The 22,830-nt window shown below is 36.3% G+C and overlaps 1 protein-coding gene, 1 long non-coding RNA gene and 2 pseudogenes across 2 annotated transcripts; 2 read left to right on the top strand and 2 right to left on the bottom strand.

Annotated features, from left to right (window-relative positions):
* The first annotated feature begins 1,880 nt into the window (after positions 1 to 1,880).
* On the top strand, positions 1,881 to 3,290 carry LOC136277150 (trace amine-associated receptor 13c-like). Its single transcript, XM_066158836.1, has one exon. It carries the CDS (start codon positions 1,881 to 1,883, stop codon positions 3,288 to 3,290), a length of 1,410 nt encoding a protein of 469 aa, XP_066014933.1.
* Positions 3,291 to 5,860: 2,570 nt separating this feature from the next.
* Positions 5,861 to 22,668, bottom strand: LOC136277303 (uncharacterized). Its single transcript, XR_010715851.1, has 3 exons — positions 22,596 to 22,668; positions 7,744 to 7,799; positions 5,861 to 7,300 (listed from the first exon to the last, which is right to left on the bottom strand). It is a non-coding gene; the product is annotated as an uncharacterized lncRNA (long non-coding RNA).
* On the top strand, positions 14,963 to 17,992 carry LOC131769916 (ATP-dependent DNA helicase PIF1-like; annotated as a pseudogene).
* Positions 19,139 to 20,647, bottom strand: LOC136277541 (uncharacterized; annotated as a pseudogene).
* Positions 22,669 to 22,830: the final 162 nt, after the last annotated feature.

Here is a 22,830-nt window from a genome sequence, read left to right as displayed (position 1 = left end):
GTTTCAATATTGTTTTCAAGGAAGTACTTCAGTGTCTTTCGGACTTAAGTGTCTTTCGCTAATTTCCGGAATGCAGTGACGCGCAACTAATCAGGGGGTGTTTGCTTTTCAAAAGCAACAACAGACATTCAGAATTCATGATTGCCGGAAGTAAATTTTTAACTCGGTATCGTAGCTTTTACAGTCAAGCTTTAAATTCAAATTTTTAATTCGAACTTTGAATTTTAGAATATATTAGCGCTGAACGCCTCTTACACAGCCAGCCCTTGAACTTTATCTCATTCTAAATGAACTACTTCTGCTTTTTATTTGTTCTTTCTTTCTTTTTTTTTAATGTTTGACGGGGACTGGGTTTGGCTGAATACCTTTCACATCTCCGTTTTTTATTATTTTTTTTTTTAGTGAGAATCAGTAGCTTGAAACACAAGCTTGTTTTGTTTGCGCTCAATAAACAACTCTCTAAGCAATCATATGCGGCTCTGTGGGTGTAAGTTGATCCGTTGCCATGGAGGTTGATATCCAACAACTTTTCTTTTATTTGGAGAAAATCACAGTAAGTTATTGAGTTTCTCATCTCCAACTTGTATCGGTTGTATTTTAAGTATGTGTTTACAGAATTTGATGGTTTTGTATAAATGTTCGCCTTTTTTTATCTTGATTTCTAGTGATCTCAGTATTATAGTATCTCTTCATGTGTTCTGCTTTCTTTAGTTATGATTTTTGACGGGGAGTGGGTTTGGCTGAATACATTTTCATCTCAGCTTCGTTTGTTCGCGATCAGTGAGCGACTCTCCAAGCAATCAAACGTGGCTTTGAAGGTGTAAAATTGATCCGTTGCCATGGAGGTTGAGATCCAATCCCTTTTTATTTCATTTTTGGTCTTCGAAACAGATAAGTTCTATGCTTTTGAAATCACATTTAATGAAAGTAATTCACTATCCCTGTGACATTTGAAGTGGTCAGCTGTCGTTCATTAGTCGTTGATTAGTCGTGGAGGAATTCACAAATCAACACCTCGGTGACTACTTCTCCTTTTCTGAATTATGGAGATTTATTTTGAAATAATCTGCGCTAGGATGGATTTGAAAATGACCGAAATATTTTAATAACAAATCAGATGGAGAAAATGAACAGTATACAGAACATTACTTTCCTCTTTTGGTCAATACGTTTAAGAATAAGCCGGAGAGATAAATGTACTTATTCCTTACAAGCAACATTTTCATTGAAAAATTTACCCACGTGTAGGCGATTTTTTTTCATGGAAATAAATCGCTGTAAGAGAGGAAACCTTTTGTGCGACGTATTTGTTTACAGAATTTGACGGTTTTGTATTAATTTTTACCTTTTTTACCTGCTTTCTTTTGATTTCAGTTATGTGTTCTTCCAAATGGATATGTTTAATGCTTTCGGAAATTACATTTTTTATGAATTCAAAGTAATTCACCATTCTTGAACATTTGAAGTGGTCTGCTGTCGTTCAAATTGTAAGCTGCCGACAGAATTGTTTGTTACTTGAATGTTTTCGGATGATTACTCTTGGAGGAATTTACAGATCAACGCCTCTGTGACTACTTCTTCTTTTCTGAATTTTGGAGATTTGCTTCAAAAAAATATGCGCTAAGAAAGGTTTGAGGATGACCGAAATATTTCCGTAAAAATCAGATGGAGACAATGAAGAGTACAAAGAGCGTTATTTTCCATTTTTTCCTTACAAGCAACATTTTCATTGAAGAATTTACCCACGCGTGAGTGATTTTTGTCATGATAATAGGTCGCCTTAAGAGAGGAAACCCTTTGCGCGATCGATTACAAACAGCCATCGATCGTTTACGAAACGGTTATAATTATATGGCCCTAAGCCTTTCGTGCTCATCAAAATGAATCTGAGTTACCCTAAAGAGCCGCGTGGTAATTCCTCCACACTAGAGATCTTTTGCTCCAGCTCACCCCAGTTCAAGTTCATTTGGGACTCGACGCAAAAAACTTCCCTTCAGCTCGCAATCGTCGTTGTAACTGTCGCTTGTCCATTCACTGTTCTTTTAAACATCGTAGTGATTGCAACTATAAAAAAAGTTCGACAGTTACAAACAAACTCCAACATTTTGATCGCAAGTTTGGCCGTGGCTGATCTTTTGGTTGGCGCAGTTTGTATGCCACTGACGATCAGTTTAGATACGCTGATTCTTCGAGGTGATGTATCAGAAAACATTATATGCACAAGAGTTCTCGTTGCTACGCTGGTGCTGTACACTGCTTGGAGTGCTTCATTTTATCATCTAGTAATAATCTCTTGGGTGAGGTATTTGGCGATAGTTAAGAGGGTGGAATATAAACTTATAATAACAAAATCGCGCCTAAAAAAGTATGCAAGAATTGCTTGGGTGACTGCGTTCATAACGACTGCCCTATTTTTTGCATCGGCCGTTGCTGGTACACGTTATGAGGTCCTCCTTTTCCTAGATGGCATCTTTGGCCTTGGTTGGCTAACTGGAATATCAATAATGGTGAACTTTTATCGCAAATTATACTTAGAACTGCGAAAACTAAAGCGATGTCAAACCAGCCAGGTGAGTGTCCTTGTCAAAGCCAGAATAGAAAGGAAAATTGCCCACACAACGTGCCTGTTGACAATTACTGTTTTCATTGCTATCGTGCCTTTAATGGTTGTCTTTATCACGGCCCCCTTTTTACCATTTTTTCGTAGTTACACAGTTTTTCGGTGGGCAGAGATCTTCCTTCAGATAAACTCTCTCGTAAATCCTGTGCTCTATTTTCATAAAAACAAACGTTACAGAAAATTTGCTCTTCAGCTGTTTGCATTAACAACAACCGAGAAAATCGAGTCAGAAGTTGACATTGGACGTCCTGCCACGCGGCACCGTGGTGTTGAAGAGCCCGCAGAACACAAAAATGCCCTACCTTCAAGACGCTCACTTTCTTGTCCGGAAGTGATATATAGACGCGAAAACATAAGACTGAAAGTGTCACAAGTCACACCGATGGAAAGAAGAATGTCATTGCCATCTTTTCAAGAAGATGCACAGCTACACAATGCCTTGCAACCCATCCCTTTGACTGTCACAGTGCAAATTAAACATACACCCAGAAAAAAGCTAGTGAAGAGGAATAGCGAGTTATTGGACGATACCGGCCGTAGAAAAAGGTTACTTCGCAATAAGAATATAAGGTCAACATCACTAAATCTGAAAATCGTTTCTAATGTGGAGATACGAGCTGGTGGAAAAAGAGCGAAAGCTTATTCTCAAAGACGTAATTCAGCGCCATAGGTTCTTTTGATTTGGCGAGTTTTCACAGAACACTTGTGAAAATATTAGAGTTGATGGAGAGGTCAGATTTTTGTAGTTTTTATCTTTCGGAAACTTTCTATCTTGAAAAATCGCCTGGATACATCATAACTGTTCAGAAACGGTGATAAGCAAATGAGTAGGTAGATGATTTAACCATCATGAATTATCCAGTGTCCTCCTATTTAGTTTTAGTTAGTTTGCTTGTCTTTTGCGTATATTTAAATGTGTGTTGATCTCGGGCATTTGAAAGCAAAGGTTAAATAGCTGTGAGAAAAACGACAGAGGTATTTCATTGGTATGAAACTTTGATCGTAACACCCAACAGGGTGCAAGTCTATTGGTCAAAACGTATTACTTGATGAAAGATTGTATAGGGCTTAGCAGGTTATGTACCTCATCGGATTTCATTTCTCTCCGGTTGGAACTCAGAATAAAGCAAACGATAATAACTTTTTTTAATATAAAAGAACTGTGTCGAAAGAACACAAAATGTTTCTTCATTTCACTTTCGAGTTTTATTTTGCAAATGCCAACTACATGTTTCGAGTCGTTTAATATCAATTTTACTGTAGCATTTTCTAAATTGTACATTTGTTTTCTTAATTCTTTTTTTTGCTCTTTCATTAAAAAAAATCACTTCCTACAGCCACTAAATGTATCCAAAAATCATATGTTTTGTAATAGTTTCCTTTGTTCTGGACAGCTGGGCGATGAACGTGTGAGAAAATCAGCAAGAGGGTTGGATATATCAAAATCACTCTCGCTATGATTAAATTTCATGAAAAAGGCCTCGAAATATTACAAGAAAGGTTAAAAAAAAACTGGTTTGAAAGATTTTATGATGAGGAGTAGAGTGGGTGATTGCAAGTAGTTTGCGCTGGTTCAAAATTTAATCGGCCGGGTGTCCAGTCAACCAATTCAAGCAGCTGATAAGCAGCTGGTTATCATTAGGTCTTTGGGCTTCAAGTTACAAGAAATGCTCTTTGAAAACCAATTCTGTATCAGATGGTATTTACTACATTGGCGCTAGTCTTTTACCGAGAGCTAAAACACCCTTAGAATCAGTACGACCACTACATCCGGGAACCGAATGGCATATTTTTCGTATGAAACACTAAAAAGAAACACTGTATGATGTAAAGATTTTCAAGGAATTTAGTTCACGAAAGTTGCGACGAGACAAAGGTGAATTTTTGTTCTGTTGGTGTTGAATAGCCTTCAAAGATGGTAGCGAGGCTGAAAAGTTAGAGTCAGTAATCGAATTTTCATTAAGCTTATAAAACCAGTTCACAAGTATTTTGGACAAGAGATCTAGAATACTTGATATTGGTTTGTCCCTCGCATTAAACTCGGAAAAAAAAGAAGCAATTTCTTCACTTGGTTTCTAGAGAGGATCTACCAGCGGTGTCGCCAACTGTATGGCTTTGGGAAAAGTCTGATATTTCAGATGTTGGTTTGTGTGAAAAAAAATATGACTTGTTTATGACCAAATGGAAGAAGCATCTTCGATCTAATTAACGGTAGCTTCAATCACGGATTGTCTTTTGGAGGATATAGAGGGCGGCAAATATCAACTTTTATTATCCAACTGCACAAAGTGGGGTACAAAGAACGCGCGAATAGAGTACACATGTCCTGCGATATTGTGTGGTTATTTTGACAGTTCGATATTTTGTACTGTAAAAAAACCTGTTTAAGCAGTAGGCTGAGTGCGCTACGCTTCTCTACCGCTTTTCTTTTCCCGCCTTATGAGAAATGAGCAGAAAGACAGCAGAAAAAAAAAGCAGTCGGATAGTTATAACTTATCAGACGTTTTGGTGTGTAGTATATCTGAGTAATTTTACTGCACAACTCGTAAAAATACTTAGCGATACTACACACCAAAACGACTAATAAGATATATGTATGTATGTCAGGAGAAGAGGTTTTGGCGAAGCCATTTCTCTCGTTAATAAATAAAAAACAGCCACACCATTTAACTTTCTTCGAACGAATATGCCAACTTGCATCGATTGTATTTAAAGTATGTGTTTACAGAATTTGATGCTTTTGCAAAAATTTTTGCCCTTTTTTATCCTGATTTCTGGTGATCTCAGTATTGTATCAGTATATTACCATGTGTTCTTCTTTGTTTTGTCATTATTTTGACAGCGACTGGGTTTGACTGAATACATCTCCATCTCCTCTTTTTAAGTGAGACTCAGCAGTTTAAAACACATGCTTCTTTTGTTAGCGCCCAGTGAGCAACTCTCAAAGCAATCAGAGGAGGCTTTGAAGGTGTAAAGTTGATCCGTTGCCATGGAGGTTAAGATCCAACCCAGTTTTCTCTTATTTCTAGTCTTCCATATGGATGAGTTTTATGCTTTTTGGAAATTACATTTAAATGAAAGTAATTCACTATCCTTGACATTTTTAGTGATCAGCTGCCGTTCAAATTATAAGCTGCCGACAGAATTATTTGTTACTTGAATATTTACGGAAGATTAGTCTTGAAGAAATTTACATATCAACGTCTCGGTGGCCACTTCTTCTTTTATGAATTTTGGAGATTTGCTTTAAAAAAATCTGCACTAAGAAAGGTTTGAAAATGACCGAAATATTTCCACATCAAATCAGGTGTACACAGAACCTTATTTTCCCTTTTGGTCTCTCAATATGTTTCAGAATAAGCCGCAAAGATAAATGCAAATATTCCTAACAAGCAGCATTTTCAATGAAAAATTTACTTACGTGTAAGAGATTTTTGTCATGATAATAAGTCACCTTAAGAGAGGAAACCCTTTGCGCGACCTATTGCAAACAGCCATCGATCGTTTACAAAACGGTTATGATTATATGGCCCTCAGCCTTTCGTGCTCATCAAAATGAATCTGAGTTACCCTAAAGAGCAGCTTGGTAATTCTCCCAGACTGGAGATCTTTTGCTCCAGCTCACCCCAGATGAAATTCATCTGGGACTCGACGCAAAAAACTTCCCTTCAGCTCGCAATCGTCGTCGCAACTGTCACTTGTCCATTCACCGTTCTTTTAAACATCGCAGTGATTGGAACGATAAAAAAAGTTAGACAATTACAAACAAACTCTAACATTTTGATCGAAAGTTTGGCTGCAGCAGGTCTTTTGGTAGGCGCAGTTTGTATGCCACTGACAATCAGTTTAGATACACTGATTCTTCGAGGTAATGCATCAGAAAACATCATCTGTACGAGAGTTCTCGTTGCTATGGTGGTGCTGTACACTGCTTGGAGTGTTTCATTTTATCATCTAGTAATAATCTCTTGGGAGAGGTATTTGGCGATAGTAAAGAGGGTGGAATATAAAATTATAATAACAAAATCTCGTGTAAATTTACTTTTGCTTTTCCAGATTCCCAGCCTTTAAAACTCACATATCTTGTGACCATTTCTAGATATCAGTGATTAGTTTTGGTATGAAAATTGGTAAGAAACACCATGCATTAATGAAAGCTTGAGCATGAGTATTGAATGTAGTCTGAATAATAATATTACAATGTTTTAACTTGGACAGCAAAATCATATAATCACACAATTCCAAACAAATAAAGGAAGTGAGGTTATTGACCCACTTGCTTCAACTTTAGATATGGTAAGCAGTTACAATTAATGCAAAGTTGAAAGTTTGAAAGATAAAAGATATACATTACAATCATCAGATCCTATACATCCTGGTAAAAAAGGGTCAATCACCACCATAACTTCTCCCAAATGTTCATGCTTACATGACATCGTTCATTTTTGTTTCAAGGGGGTACTGTACTTAAAATACTTCTACTGACACAAATGCAGTTTTCTAAAGTTAATTATCTCATAGTATATGACTATACAGGTTATGTGGATGGTTCCTGCATGGGGACTGACATTTCAATTACCCCAGGTGTATTTACCAAGTGCTCAAGTTTCCAAATCAGTCACCTAACTCAGTTACAGTGGAGTTTACCCTTTTTTTGAGGCTATCTTCAGCTTGATCATCCTGTTACATGTGAAAACATCAAATGTTACTCATATATTCAAATAATTACCTAAATGAAAAGTTATAATTTTTTTAATAACCTGCTTCCTTTAACCCTTTAACTCCTATGTATGACCAAGACAGAATTTCTCCTAACAATATCAATACAATATCAAGCAGACAAGTGATGAGAATAAATAAAAATAGTAATTAGGGGATTATTGGTTGAACTAACATTGTAAGAATTGTAGGGTTGATAATAAGGAGAATTACAAATTCGATCTGGGAGTTAAAGGGTTAATTGAGATGGCTACTAGGATGTAGCATATCTATTCACTGAGATTTAATCATTAGCTAGCACACAGAGATATAAAAGAGGCTTTGTGAAAAAAAAAAACCCAGGGCAATAAAATTAAAGATTCAGGAGAAGCACATGACATCAACTAGTTTACTGATGTTCTCACCTGAATTCATTCTGGAAAGAGAGCTCTGCAAAACTTCTGTTTTATCTTTTCAGTCACTTCAATTAAAACATAAAATTTAATTATTTGCAGGCAGGTTAAGGAGGAAATTAAAGGAATGGATGTATGTTACATTAAAAGAAACCTCTTACAATAAAATAAAGCAAAAGCATATTACATGTCTATGCTTCTGAATACAGCTACAATAGGTAAATTTAAGCAATTATCTACATAACATTTTATAAAATAACTAAAATAGTACGCGCGCTCTGATTGGCCATAAAACCATTTTACATGAACGTATGTAAACACGGTTTTCGTTCCTCTTTCATTAGTTATTTTATAAAAGAAATGTAAAATGGTTTCCGTGTTTACATAGCCTGATGTAAACACGCGGGAGGTTGGGAGAACACGAGATAAGCGTAGGAAACCACGACGCGAAGCGGTTCCAAACAAATAAAGGAAGTGAGGTTATTGACCCACTTGCTTCAACTTTTGAGAAATAGATATGATAAACAGTTACAATTAATGCAAAGTTGAAAGTTTGAAAGATAAAAGATATACATTATAATCATCAGATCCTATACATCCTGGTAAAAAAGGGTCAATCACCACCATAACTTCAATGTAAACCGGGTGCAATACACGGTCGTAAAATAAATTTTATTCTAACCTTCCTGCTTGAAGGATGCCCTATGTATCAAACATATCAAGTTCAGTACCTCCAGATTCATAAGGCGGGCTTTTGGGGCCACAAAATAATAAAAATAATCAATGCGTTATGCCAGGCAAATTTATCGAGAGTCAATTAAGTATAATTTCCTAAAATCGTATGGAAAGTATAAAATGTGCGTCACTTGTTCTACTTATACGGATTTATCGTTCTTGATTACTGATTAAAATTCCGAGAGTGTGACACAATTAATTCAAGAGAAAATATCAAAGCAGGTTACAGAAATGGTTCACGAATTGTAAACTGATAATGTGTTAACAAAACTCCCCAAAATTATAGTGCCGATAAGAATTTATCGTTCATAATCACTTATGAAATTCCGAGATTGTACCGCAATGAATTCAACAGAAAACATCCAGTAAGGTTACAGAAACTGACTCTCGAAAACTCGAATTCGACAAGTGTGAACAACAATTATTTACGCTAATCATGTGCTTACCAGCGTGCTTGTGAGTTCATATTGCCAGGAGCTCGTTTAATTACACGATCACAGCTCGGAAGCCTCTTGCAAAATGTGATGACTATCAATTTCAGAGATTGATTCTTCAGATTCCAGCACTAGGAAATATTTATCGTGTCGCAAGCATGTTTATCACGACCCGAGCATTAGGTACGCCTCGAGATGTCGAGCGAAGAGAAAGTGGCTCCATTTTTTGTGAGACAAACCATTTCTAGAAGTTCGAACGAATCGAGTAGACAGCACGATAACACAGCGCTAAAAAGTACAATGACCAAACAATGAAATTCACTCCTTCAGTGGTAGGATTATTACCATGTTAACCGTGAGTTTGTTTGCACCACACATTTCGCGCTCGCATGACGAGCTTTGCTCAAGAAAAGAATTCTCAGCAGGGATGCGTAAAATGATACATAGGCTTGTCAAAGTAAAGCGAGAGGGCTCAATTAGCAAGTGAAAGCGAGGTGTTTGGCTTCGAGCGTGAAATTAATTGAAGTTAACGATTAAAATGTAAACAGGCGCGAGGATCCGCGCGGCTTGCGCGTTAGGAGTGCTACGTAAATTTAGGACTCTTTTGCACAATTTTCTCTTTGGAGATAACACCGCATTCATGGCGTGAATGGCAATTTTCATAATTGTAGAATGATTTAGCGACAAGAACGGCTTAGCTAAGCCGTAGTGTGTCATGGCATTTGAGGATAGCCTGGTTGTAGTGCGTGACATGACTATCAAGTAACAGTTATTGTACCCAGCATGTTTTGTTCGTGATCTACAGATTTATTGGTTTGCGACGCGAAGAGCGATTATCTGTTCTGTCACGACAATACCAAAATTAAATTGTGTTAGTCAACTTATATTTCACTCTGATCAGACCTTTGACCCTAAGTCAACATGGAAGCCGGTGAGCCGCTCGGTAAGGACCTTGTTTTCAAGAGAGATTTCGACTGCAGTATATTCTGGAGATACAAGAGTATCATTTAACACTTGAAACGATTGGGTAGATATTTTGAGAATACTTTTCTGGCGTCCATACTGAGGAGCTCTTTCAGTATAAAGTATCATTCTAGTAAGTCCCAATCATCAGGTAAGCGCGGGAACTTGTCCCGCGAAAATTCTGTGCGAAGGTACGAGTATATTCGGCGGTATCTGCGAAAAGGGGCCATCGTTCTTTCCTTAAGGTAAGGTCTTAACTGTGTAAAACTTCGCGAAGAAGAAATTCTACTCGCTGGCCTGTCCAATTTGGCTTTTAGATAAGGTTGTATGCCTGATAATTTCTGTCTAGAGCTATATGATGACGCGCGATAAATCTCGCTGCTTAATAACCTTTGAGCGGAAAATGATGATGCCCAAACCATTTAATCAGCAAAGCAAGGTTTACCTTTACTTCTGTGCTTTCGAAGCAAGAGAAGGAATTATTTCTGTGATAGTTAGGTGACAGATGCTTAAAATCACATGGTGTATTATCAAACTGTTGAAACCTAACATGAGCAAGATGAACTAATTATGGAATGAACCCTGACATCACAGCTCAAATATTCCTTCCCTATAAGATGACGCGCTCTTGGCAGGTTAGTGTGTTTTCTCACTAATCGTACTGTACTATTTCGCACTTTCGAAAGCAGAATCCTGAAGATAATCTCGTTCTTTTGTTATTTCTTACCCACTCTCTCGTGTAATCAGACTTATCTCCGTGAGGGAAGAACCTTCATTTTTTAATTTTTTTCCCGGTTTTGTCATTCGTATGTGAGCTGTTGTTATCTGAAGGCAGAACCTTTCCCTTTTTTTCACCTGGTTCTGTCTCTCTTGGGTAGTCAGTCCTATTTGGGCTGTTGTTATCTGAAGGCAGAACCTTTCTCTTTTTTCACCTGGTTCTGTCTCTCTTGGGTAGTCAGTCCTGTTTGGGCCGTTGCTATCTGAAGGCAGAACCTTTCCCTTTTTTCCACCTGGTTCTGTCTCTCTTGGGTAGTCAGTCCTATTTGGGCTGTTGTTATCTGAAGGCAGAACCTTTCTCTTTTTTCACCTGGTTCTGTCTCTCTTGGGTAGTCAGTCCTATTTGGGCTGTTGTTATCTGAAGGCAGAACCTTTCTCTTTTTTCACCTGGTTCTGTCTCTCTTGGGTAGTCAGTCCTGTTTGGGCTGTTGTTATCTGAAGGCAGAACCTTTCCTTTTTTTTTTCACCTGGCTCTGTCCCTCTTGGGTAGTCAGCCCTATGTGGGCTGTTGTTATCTGAAGGCAGAACCTTTCCCTTTTTTTTCACCTGGTTCTGTCTCTCTTGGGTAGTCAGTCCTATTTGGACTTTTGCTATCTGAATGCAAAATCTTTCCTTTTTTTTATTTGGTTCTGTCTCTCTTTGGGAGTTGTTTCATTTTAGACTGTGCGCTTTCATCTTATGACAAACTAATTTTGAATTGCGACATAATTAAATTTACTTGCCTTGATTTTTTTTCCTTTGCAGATTTAATTGAACGTTAACCGCGAAAAGCCGTGATGAAAAAGCAATGTTTGTTTTAATAGAAAAAGATAGTTTTCCTGTTTAGATGACCAACCAACCTTAACCTAATTACACATCATAAGTGCACGTTCTGTTGACTGGTAATTTTTACGTCGATGTTGTGTTTGCCTTGGTGGTGTCTGTTCTCAAATCCCGTGATTTTTCAATTAAAAATAAATAACGAATTTAGGAATAAAATTATCAACGAGTAAAATACCTCTTCTCGTAACGTATTAAATTGCATTTACATTTCCAACTCTTGCTTCAGACACGAGATGTAAAATCGGTCATAGATTGTAAAAGAGATTTGTGAGTAAAAAACTTTTTCTACTTGTCTTTGTTTATTTTCTCGCAGCCTTATACATGAGGTTCGCTGTGTTCGCAGTGGCGCGCCAGGAAACCCCAGCAGGAAAAATTTTTTTTAAAGATTTTACTCCTTTAATGATCTCTTTAAAGTATATTACTTCCTTAGCATTTAGCTAATTATATGGTGCCGGCGGAGGGTACAAAAAAACTCCATTATATATTTCTTTACAGGCCAATATTATCGGAAAAAACCCAAACAAACAAAATGAGTTCTGTTGCGCTGTGTCATCCATGAGTGTTCTCATCGCGGTTAGGGCTTGCTGTTGTTTACGGTATTATTTTCCGGAGTGGACATACCATTACTACATTTTTGTTAGCGTTTAAAAATCGGAAACACATGGTTTTGGTAAAAAAATTCGTCGTTCTGTGGGCGCGAAGTCAGTTCTTCTCTTACAGTCAATAATTGCCAGGCGGATCTCAGATCCGCTTCAGCCTCATTTGCATAAATTCTTTTGGTGAGCAAAGCTCGTCATGAATTTAATTCTAAGATGTTTGACCACAGGTAGCCCAAGCTCACGTTCATGAATTAATCATTGGCTTTTTCTCGAGACATGAGCTTGGGTCGCCTGTGGTTTGACGAGTTCTCACATGACAATATTTTCAAAATCAAATTACCGCGTCAGCCCAAGCTCCAGCTGTGAGATGATCATCTTGCGCAATAACAGTCATGGCGGAATTATAAGAGTTGTGTCTCTTTTTATCTGACCGCTTACTTTGATGAAAAGGACGCATTTTAGCGAGTTGTCCATTTCGATGTTTTCAACGTTCATAATTTTATGTACGTTGAAAACCTCGAAATAAACAACACGCTAAAATGGGCTCTTTTCATCAAAGTAAGCGGTCAGATAACAAATGATACACTGTGGAAGTAAAGTGAGGTATTTTTTTTGAGAATTTGACGTATTTTTTTATTCCTTAGAGCGGTCGTAAATATTCCCATACAAACTCTTATAATTCCGCCATGACTGTTATTGCGCAAGATGATCATCTCACAGCTGGAGCTTGGGCCACCTGTGGTCAGACTTAATGTAAACATGAACATCGCTAACTCAATCTCATTATGAAACTAGGAGATCCTCGCAGCTAAGAACACTACTGAAACGAGTAGTTGTAAATAGGACCTGAAAAAAATTTCAGGCCCGTACGGGATTTGAACCCATGACCTCTGCGATACCGGTGCAGCGCTCTACCAATTGAGCTAACAAGCCAACTGGGAGCTGGTCATATATCTAAAATCTTTATTCACTTGGATGTTTATTTGGACCCAATTCATTGACCAGCTCCCAGTTGGCTTGTTAGCTCAATTGGTAGAGCGCTACACCGGTATCGCAGAGGTCATGGGTTCAAATCCCGTACGGGCCTGAAATTTTTTTCAGGTCCTATTTACAACTACTCGTTTCAGTAGTGTTCTTAGCTGCGAGGATCTCCTAGTTTCATCTTTCCACCGCAGTGCAAATTGTGAATTTTCATATATCTAAAATCAATCTCATTATATTTCAATCTTGGGAAAAGCTATCACTTCGTTCTTAGAGTAAAACAACAAATCTTCGACAAAGCGCGATTTTTGTAAATGAATAATTTAAACCATGCGATAGCTAACTGAGGAGAGAATAATAGAAACTTGCTCACGCTGTTCGCTATCATTTTAAAACTTCCAGGCAAGACATAATCCGTAAGTTAACTTATTTTCCCTAAACACCACGACTGTATTGAACATTCCTAAAGGTAAGACAAGAAATGATCTTAAGAATACGAACACCTCGAAATGTTATTCGAGCGATGAACCGGCGCGAGGTTTTTAAAGAATTAAAAGGGTTTTAAAGAATTGTACGATGAAAAGTGAAGTCGTCAAGTAACTATCTTTGTCTCCTTCACACCGGCAGGCATATGAGTAACATTCTCTCTCCATATGGATGCAAACTTAGTAAAATTTCCGCATAGCCCCATACTATTGTAAAATAAATCTGTTTTCCCAATGGTAATGTATTGTTTTTGTCATTGTTTTCACTATCCAAGAACTGAATGCATAATGTAGTATGGGGTTGTGCGGAAATTTTACCGCAAAGTTATTTAAATAGGGAAGGCAGCGGAATTGGTATGTCGAAGTTGCAGGGGACATTTTCTTTGATGAGAATTTCAGACGCAGGTTCGTTAAAACTTTTATCATTCAGCGTTCCATCCGTAATTTCCATACATTTCTCCGTATTTCTTGGGTATATTTAAATATATCAACACATTCGAAAGGTGATCCGCCCGTGGCCCGCCACGGTATTCCTTTGAAGCGATATCTGACATGGAACCCAGATGTTTTTCAGGCAAAAAAAAATAGGCAGTCTACGACTACTTGTGCCCAGTGATATGAAAAATAGTATCATCCGCAATGACTACATGATACAACAACAACAAGAAACTTTATTGTGAATTAAGTATCAACTGTAACAATTCATAATTAAACAAGAACTAAGTAATAAAAACATGTAATAGTACTTTCTATTAATAGTAATTATGCTATAAACTTTTATAATAAATTTTGTTATCAACAACATGAAACTTTATTATGAAATAAGTATCAACTGTAACAATTCATAATTGAACAAGAACTAAGTAATAAAAACATGTAATGGTACTTTTTATTAATAGTAATTATGCTATAAAATATTAGACTTGTAAGAAGAGTCTTATAGTTGTCGAGTAGAAATTTGAACAGACAGCATCAGGCTTGTTGAGTCGTATATAATTTGGCACCTGAAATGGTGTGCAAACGCAAGTTTGATGTTGTATACTGTTGTATAGTCTACAAAGTCGAGTACGTTTGCAGGTTTTATCATTTTCATCATATAAGTATTGTTGCATACAACGCATGATTTGGTAATTTTCAAAACTAAAGTCAACACAATGGCCTTCAGCAAGAGTGTCATTCAATTCCTTTGGTAAATGAGGTTGATGTCTAAACAAATCTTTCATCTCAAGAATAGCTGTAAAAGAGTTTGTAATGGGAAAGTTATTCTATATGGCTTTTGGAAGAAACTGATCTACGACATGCATAGAATTATCTACAACCATCTGTACTGTGCCAGCATTTAGGAACAAATCTTCTAATCGGTCTTTTGTGATATCGTCCAAACTAGTGCTCTTCTCAATAGATGCAAGAAAACTTTGTAGTGCATTATTAAAACATGTGTAGGCCTGAGGATTTACTAGGAAACTTTGCATCATATGAAGATAGATGTATGGTTCTCTCCTATGTTATTAAAGAACAAATGAAACAATATGCTGTTTGTAATGAAGATTTCAATGAAATCCAGCAACAAATAAATCGAATAGAACACAGATATGATGATATAGCTCCCTGCACACAAAATATAGAACGACAACATCAGGCAGAAGGGGACCAGGATTTACATCCTGATTTTAGTGGCAATTATAATCTATCAGATGATTTAGGAATACCATCTGTAGACAATAGTGAACCACTGACAATGAATGAATTACCAGATGATGAATACAGGCATATGGTACAAACTTTGAATAAAGAAGAAAAAGAATTTTTCTATCATGTATTGCATCAGATTAAGACCTCTGAAGAACCATTTTACTGTTTTCTTAGTGGTGGTGCAGGTGTTGGTAAATCAAATGTCACTGAAGCCTTATATCAGGCTGCATTGAAGTATTACAATACTAGACCTGGCATTGATTTTTCACAAACAAAAGTATTGATGCTAGCACCTCTGGAAAAGCAGCATATAACATTAAGGGAAATACCATACATAGTGCTCTTGCAATACCAGCAAGTCAGTCATTAAGAAACTACAAAAGCCTTGACTCAAGTAGGCTTAACACAATACAATGTCAACTAGGTGGAATTAAACTGATATTTATTGATGAGATATCTATGGTGGGAAATACCATGTTCACTGTTCAAATAAACAGAAAACTCAAAGATATCAAAGGTAGTTCACTACCTTTTGGTGCAGTCAGTATAGTTGCTATTGGAGATTTATTCCAGTTACAACCAGTGATGGATGGTTATATATTCAAGAACATGAACAATGATGAATATGGAATTCTTGCTCCTAATGTGCGGCAAGAGCTTTTCAAAATGTTTGAACTGAAACAAATAATGAGGCAAAGGGAAAGCAAAGAATTTGCTGAGCTATTAAACAGATTATGAGAAGGTAATCATACAAATGAAGACATTGCAAAATTAAGGAATCGCTGCATTGCATTAAGTAATCCAAACTATCCAAAAGATGCACCACATTTGTTTATCCAAAATTCAAAAGTGAATGATTTTAACTGCAAAGCTCACAATGTTCTTACAGGTATGAAATATTCTATCAAAGCTCATGATAGTGTAGTTGGAGCTAAATCACAGGAGCTTAGAGACAAATTATTGAAACAGATACCGAGCGATCCTAGGAAAACTAAACAATTACACTCAATATTACACTTAGCAGTTGGAGAAGGAACTGAGATATCTCTGAATACAAGGACAGATGATGGCATGACTAATGGTGCAGGAAATGTTATTAAACTGATGCAAATACATAATACTAATAAGCCTTCAGGGATCATATGGGTACAGTTTGATCATGCAGATGTAGGAGTAAAGACAAGGAATGAGAACAGACAGTTGTATATTAATGGCATTGAACCAACACGGACACCAATTAAGCCTACCAGTACACAGTTTGCTGTTAGCAGATCCAAGTCAGTGCATGTTGTGCAAAAACAATTTCCATTGAGGTGATACTGAAACAAAGATTGTAGTAAATTTTGAGACAAGAAGGGCAATTCCTCACATACATTATATAGGATTAAGTAGAGTAACGACTATTGATGGTCTCTATGTGACTGACCTGTGTGAGAATAAAATAGTGTGCGGACAGAAATGCATCGATTGAGAACTGAAGGACAATTGACATTTGCAGTAAACCCATTATATAATGTACCAGAAATTAGTTTGAAAATATGTTATCTTGATGCAAGGTCTTTGCATAAGCACATCAAAGATGTATGTGCAGATCTCAACTACTCCAGTACTGATGTAAGCATTTTTGCTGAAAGCAGGTTCTACAACTTGGATGATGATAGTTTGTATAATTTAACACATGATAACATATAGAGCATGTTCAGGAATGATGCACCAGCAAGAAATCCTTCCAATATACCACCATATGGAGGAACTGTAGTTTATACTTGTCTTGACTACTATTCAAGATATCCATATTGTGCTAACACAAATGGCATAGAAATAACAGTTCTAAGATTTATTGTTATAGCACATATTTCAATAATTTCACATATTTCAATCAATACAACAGTTATGCACTGCACTTCAGAGTATTTTAGATTCACTTCAAACAGAAGTCAATCTTTTAATTGGTGATCTCAATATTAACTGGTTCAATGTTATTAATTGTTTGCCACTCTACAATTTCTTTATCAATAATCATGGTTACAGACAATTAGTTAAGTGTACCACCACAGATAACAATACTTGCATTGATCATATATGCACCAACCTACCTGAATCGCAAATTACATTTCAAATTTTAGAAACTTTTGAGATCACAGAGGAATTTGTGCAATACTAAACTGTTTTTGAATTTATCATAGGCTTAAAATAAATGATTAACACTTTCTAGTCATGATAATACTGTAGCTTTTGATTAAAATTTGCATCGTTGTTCTTTTCAAGACATCTGCACAATTTTTATGGTTACATACTTTTGGACAATGGAAAATCCTTCAGCATCTTTGTAAGTGTTATTTTGATGAGTTTTCTTTGTCGATTTTAATATGTCAGAATTATTATTTAAATTACTTTCTTTTTTTAATTATTAATTAACCACTGCATTCTTTTTTTAACAGATCATCTTCAATGAAACAAACCAACAGCAGTGATTCTCAAGGTATTTTATGCCATTCTTTTCATCATAAAACTTATCAATAACTTTATATAAAATACAAATTAATTTTTGTGCCTAGTGCTCGTAGAGCCCAAAGCACCATGTTATTGTGCTTACATGTGTGTCCATAACTTAGGTTTTTTTCGTATTCTTTTTTTAGATTTTGAAATACAGGGATATCTACACTCCTTGAGCCCAATCAAAAACACTAAAAAGAAGCAAACCCCATACTTTGACTTCTTCTTGCAAACAAGTGATACCAACAAAGTCAGGGGAATATGTTACAAACTGTAACAAAGAAAGAACCTGCTTGAACCGTTCCAGAAAAAATCTCCTGTCAAAATTACTGAGACAAAGAGGATCTCAACAACTAGCTTTTCTACAACTAATAAAGAATTCAAAATCACAAAAAAATCTAAAATCATGCCAACTACTGCAAAATTCTGCTATAATTCATGTTTCCTCATCTATGGTAACAATTAATGAGGCACTTGAAGCAGACAAATACATGGAGTAAACAGCATTAAAAGTTCACAATAATATTTTTCTGGTTCTTTTTGTTTGTTAAACCACACACTTCTTAAAACCCTAGCTTTAGAATGTCTCCTTGTTTTACTGTTTGTTGTCTCGACAAACTCATCATCATCATCATTTTGTTCATCATCAATATATTTTTCCAATGGAAGACCATCAATGTCAATCTCATGTGTTTCCTTAATATATGGCTTTGAACTACAGTTATCATACCATGCAGCCCAATCTGCTAGTGTTAAATTTTTTAATTTTGGAGGGTGCTTACAATATCTCTTAAGTAACCCAGTGGTACATATTTCTTCAGAGTCATCATCCATTTCTTTAATGTCTTCTATAGGCTTCAAAAACTCTACCCTTTCATCAGGGGGTGAAGTGTTTATAAAAATGATTTGTCTCAATACTTTTCTCATGGGTAACTGCAATGTGGTATAAACTGCTTCTTGTGCACTTACTTCTACATTATTAAGAAATTTACTGCCAATATCTCTTACTTGCTGTTTTATATTGCAATTGCCCTCTCTAACTTCAGTACAAGCCTGTCTCAAAAGTTCACTCATACCTTTTTGTGATTTTGATATGTAATTTGCTATGTATACAGCACATGCATATACATCTAATACATACTGTATATCCATATTTGCTCTCCATGCTGTTAGACAATCTGCATTATAGTTGTTTATGTGTATTTCATTTGGGTTTTGTTGCAAAAATATGGTAGCAGCATTCAAAGATGAACGGATAGCAAGCAAATAGTTTTCTTCAGCTATATTCAGCTTAAGTAATAAGTCCTCAAATGTCATATCTTCACAATTTTGTAATCATCCAGATAACTTTTTATTGATTTCCAGTTTTCTTTGTATGTCTTTATGTCACTACTGGGTGTCTTTTCATCAAATGGATACAATATCATTGTTTGTTTCATTGGAGGCTGTGGATAGTTGAATCTACAAGGATTGCTTGTATTTTTACGACATGTATGCGAATGCCTATGTACTTGTCTATTGACAAGTTTTTTAACAGTTCTGGGTTGTCTATAGGTTTAATGCATGTAATGATTTTATCAATAAATGTTGTCACTTCTTTGTCATTATCTATTTGAAATTGTGGTGCATCTTTTATCCATATCAGCATGTGAATATGAGGTGATCCTCTCTGTTGGTATTCTACTCAATAAAACCAGTCTGATATTTTACCCAAAGGCTCTGAAGAGCTTAATAGAAAGTGAGTTAAAAACTGGTTGACTTGATAATCAAAATGTCTGGCACAAGTAACTGGGTCACTCTGTATCAAACAGCATCTGTCTTCCCAGTTAAAATTCTCTATTTGCTCATCAGTATAAGTCATATTGTCAACAAGCTGGGCAAGTATTCTAAGTAAATGCACCCATTGGGTTTCAGCAGATGAGAAACTGCAAAACAATGTAGCTGGACTCAACTGTCTTATCATTACAAACAAACAAGTCTTTCTTGGCTTTTTTTAAATATAGTGGTGAACCTCTCAAAGCATTTAGAAATTTGTAGCCTTCATCATGACTGATGAATAAGCCTATCTAAAGCTCTATGTTGTTTCAACTGTCCTGCGTTAATGCTTCAGCTATTTCCCTTATATTTTCTAAGAGCAATATGGCACTTTCCCAAAAGAATTTTCATTTGAAGTTTTTTGTCTTAAAGAATATATTCTCCACACACATTGCAGCCCGTCTATCTGACCATCTCAGTTCTGATTTACATATATCACTTTAAGTTACTTCACTTTTTGTTGTTCAGTATCCAGTCGTGGCTGTCCCAAAAATATTCCAGGATATGCTAGTTCTTCACAGTATTTGTCTCTAAAAACACTTAGTGGCCGATTACCTTCAGCTGGAGCAACATTTAGTATATTTTGTCATTCATTGTCTTCTAAAAAGTCTGTAGCAGTGAATAAAGTCTCAGTAACACCAGCTGGAATTTATTGATCTCCGCTTTCATTTTGATTATTTAAATTTTCAGACAAGCTATCATTACACTCTTTCATTATCATCATTTTCTAGCTGAGCAACTTCTGTAACATATGTATTTGCCCAGTCTTCATTGAATACAATTCCCTCATCTTTATATAATGTGCTATTTGACATCAGTCATTTGGCTGCTTGAACAACCTTGTCTGGCCTTACATTCAAAGATAATGCTGAACTTTTATATTCATTTGTAGTTTATGTTTTAAATTGACTTTAATAGTTGCAGTCTGGCTATGCAGCCGTGGTAACATGGTTACAGTGTGAGCAACATCTGCAGGTACATTTACAATATTGCCATGTATCTTAAGCTGTCTACCTTGTGGAGCTTGCATTAATTTTTGGAATGCAATCCTTGGTGCTAATAATCTACATTCTAATTCGTTAAGGTCAAAAAATTCTAGTTTCAATGGAAAACCCATGCCATTAGCTATAGCACATGGTGGGAATTTGTTCTTCATCAAATGATTATTACAAGTTCTACAAATCCACTCTTTGTCATCAACACTTATCTTGTTACGCAGATATTTTGCACTATCAAGTTGGGATTCTCTAAGTTTACAAGCATTTACTACACTATGCTTATACCACAACTGATCGCAACAACTACAGATGTATACTTTAACTATGTCATGAAACTTTTTCACACTAACATCAACAGATGTGTTTGTATCTTTCAGAACTACGATGTCTATCATAAGCATTACATTTTGCTTTTCTTTCTGGTGAAATCAAGGTTGCTTGATGACTTCTAACATCAGCATTGTGTTTAGCTTTTTTTTCTGGTGTATTTAAAGCTGCTCTATGCTTTCTTTTGTTTTCATTGAGCTTTGCTCTTTTCTCAGAAGAATCAGTAGCTTTTCTATATTCTTTCATATATGCAGCTCTATTTTGTCTTTTGCTTTTTGGCGATAAATTAATATGCTTGCCCGATTTTTCATGTTCTATATCAGTAGAATTTTCTAAAGGTGAGACTGGAAATGTGGATACATAATGCATTTCTCCTATATGGCCTATATATACTGACTTGATATTTTCAGCATCATTACAAAGTGTTGGCTCAATAATTATTATTGTTGTTTCTCTGAAAGTTTGACTTGATTCTACTATATTTATTTTTAATTGCATTGAGTCAGAAATTGCTTGTATAACAATGTTATCAGCCCACGTACCTTGGTGTGACATATTACACAGATATTGATTCCATGAAGTGCCTACTACACTTTCTATGAACCGATCAGGATTATCAGATAAGAATCTCACAGCTGTTGCTCTAATTTCAGCATGATGGTTTGAATCACCATATAACTGATGCGATATTAATTTTAATGAACAATCACCTTCACCACCTACATCTAATGGCTGTAATCCATGTCTAAGCTTTCTATATTGCAATACAAAATTTTGGTTGGTAAAGGAAATGGTTTCAAAAGTATTCCCAAACATAGGACCAGGATTTAATTCAACATCACCTGATAATGACACTTTGTGTTTAGCCACAGAATATCTTTCTCCCTTAACTTTAAATGCATAAAAATGTGAACTATAGAAACTATTTTCTTTGCAAATACACTTCATTTTCCAATGATTGAAATATGTTGCAACTTTGTACAAAATAGATGAAACAGGTACATATTTCAATACCATTTTCTTGAATTTGTCACGCAACTTTTTCTTTTTGAGCAAATTAATAATAGTTTTCATCTTGATCTGAGACGGCTCTCTTTCTCTCATCCTGCATTTAGCACGTTTTACACATAGTCGAGAGTGTCTGTGTTTTTCATTACATGGCTTACATCTATTTGATTAACTCATTAGAACAAGGCTGAACTTTGATTGGTGCTTTCAAAGAAGTTGGGTCATTGATGTCTTTTGATAAATTTATGACTCCCCGAAGGGATTTTGTTTGGCACTCCTGAGGGAGTTTAGTCATGGCTCCCCGAGGGGACATTTGGCACTCCCGAGGGAGGTTAGTTATGGCTCCCCAAAGGGAGGTTTGGCACTCCCGAGGGAGTTTATAACACTCGCCAACGAGCGTAGTGGTACACCTTTTGGCTGTTTATCATAGGATTTGCTACTTTTGCATGGAAATTCCATCTTCTGTAGAAGTTACTGATCGCTAAACAAGGCATGTAACGACAGGATTCGGCAGGAAACGCTCGTCCACTCGCTCGTGTTAATGATTCTCCTCACTGATCGAGGGAAGAATCATTAACACTTTCTTCAGTTTCTTTACCAATAAAGCAAGAAAATTCTCGAAAAATCCCTTCATGTTGCTTTTAAGATCAAATTCTTTGAAAATCCACCGAAAGTTTAGCCTGGCTCTAGAAGGAGGGTAAGATAAATTAATCTTAAACATAGAAAACTTACCTACGACGTTGAACAAACGCACAATGAGAGCACATAGAGCGATCGTAGTAAAAAGTTGCCATCTACGTGTTGTCTTCTCGGGATACGAAAATCAAACGAACATTGCTCGAAAGTGGTATCGGGTTTTTGGTTGCTATTACGTCATGTCTTCTCGGGATACGAAAATCAAACGAACATTGCTCGAAAGTGGTATCGGGTTTTTGGTTGCTATTACGTCATGTCTTCTCGGGATACG

The sequence above is a fragment of the Pocillopora verrucosa genome, chromosome 12, assembly GCF_036669915.1.
Source record: "Pocillopora verrucosa isolate sample1 chromosome 12, ASM3666991v2, whole genome shotgun sequence".
NCBI lineage: Eukaryota > Metazoa > Cnidaria > Anthozoa > Scleractinia > Pocilloporidae > Pocillopora > Pocillopora verrucosa.
This window is presented reverse-complemented; position numbering and strand designations above follow the sequence as displayed.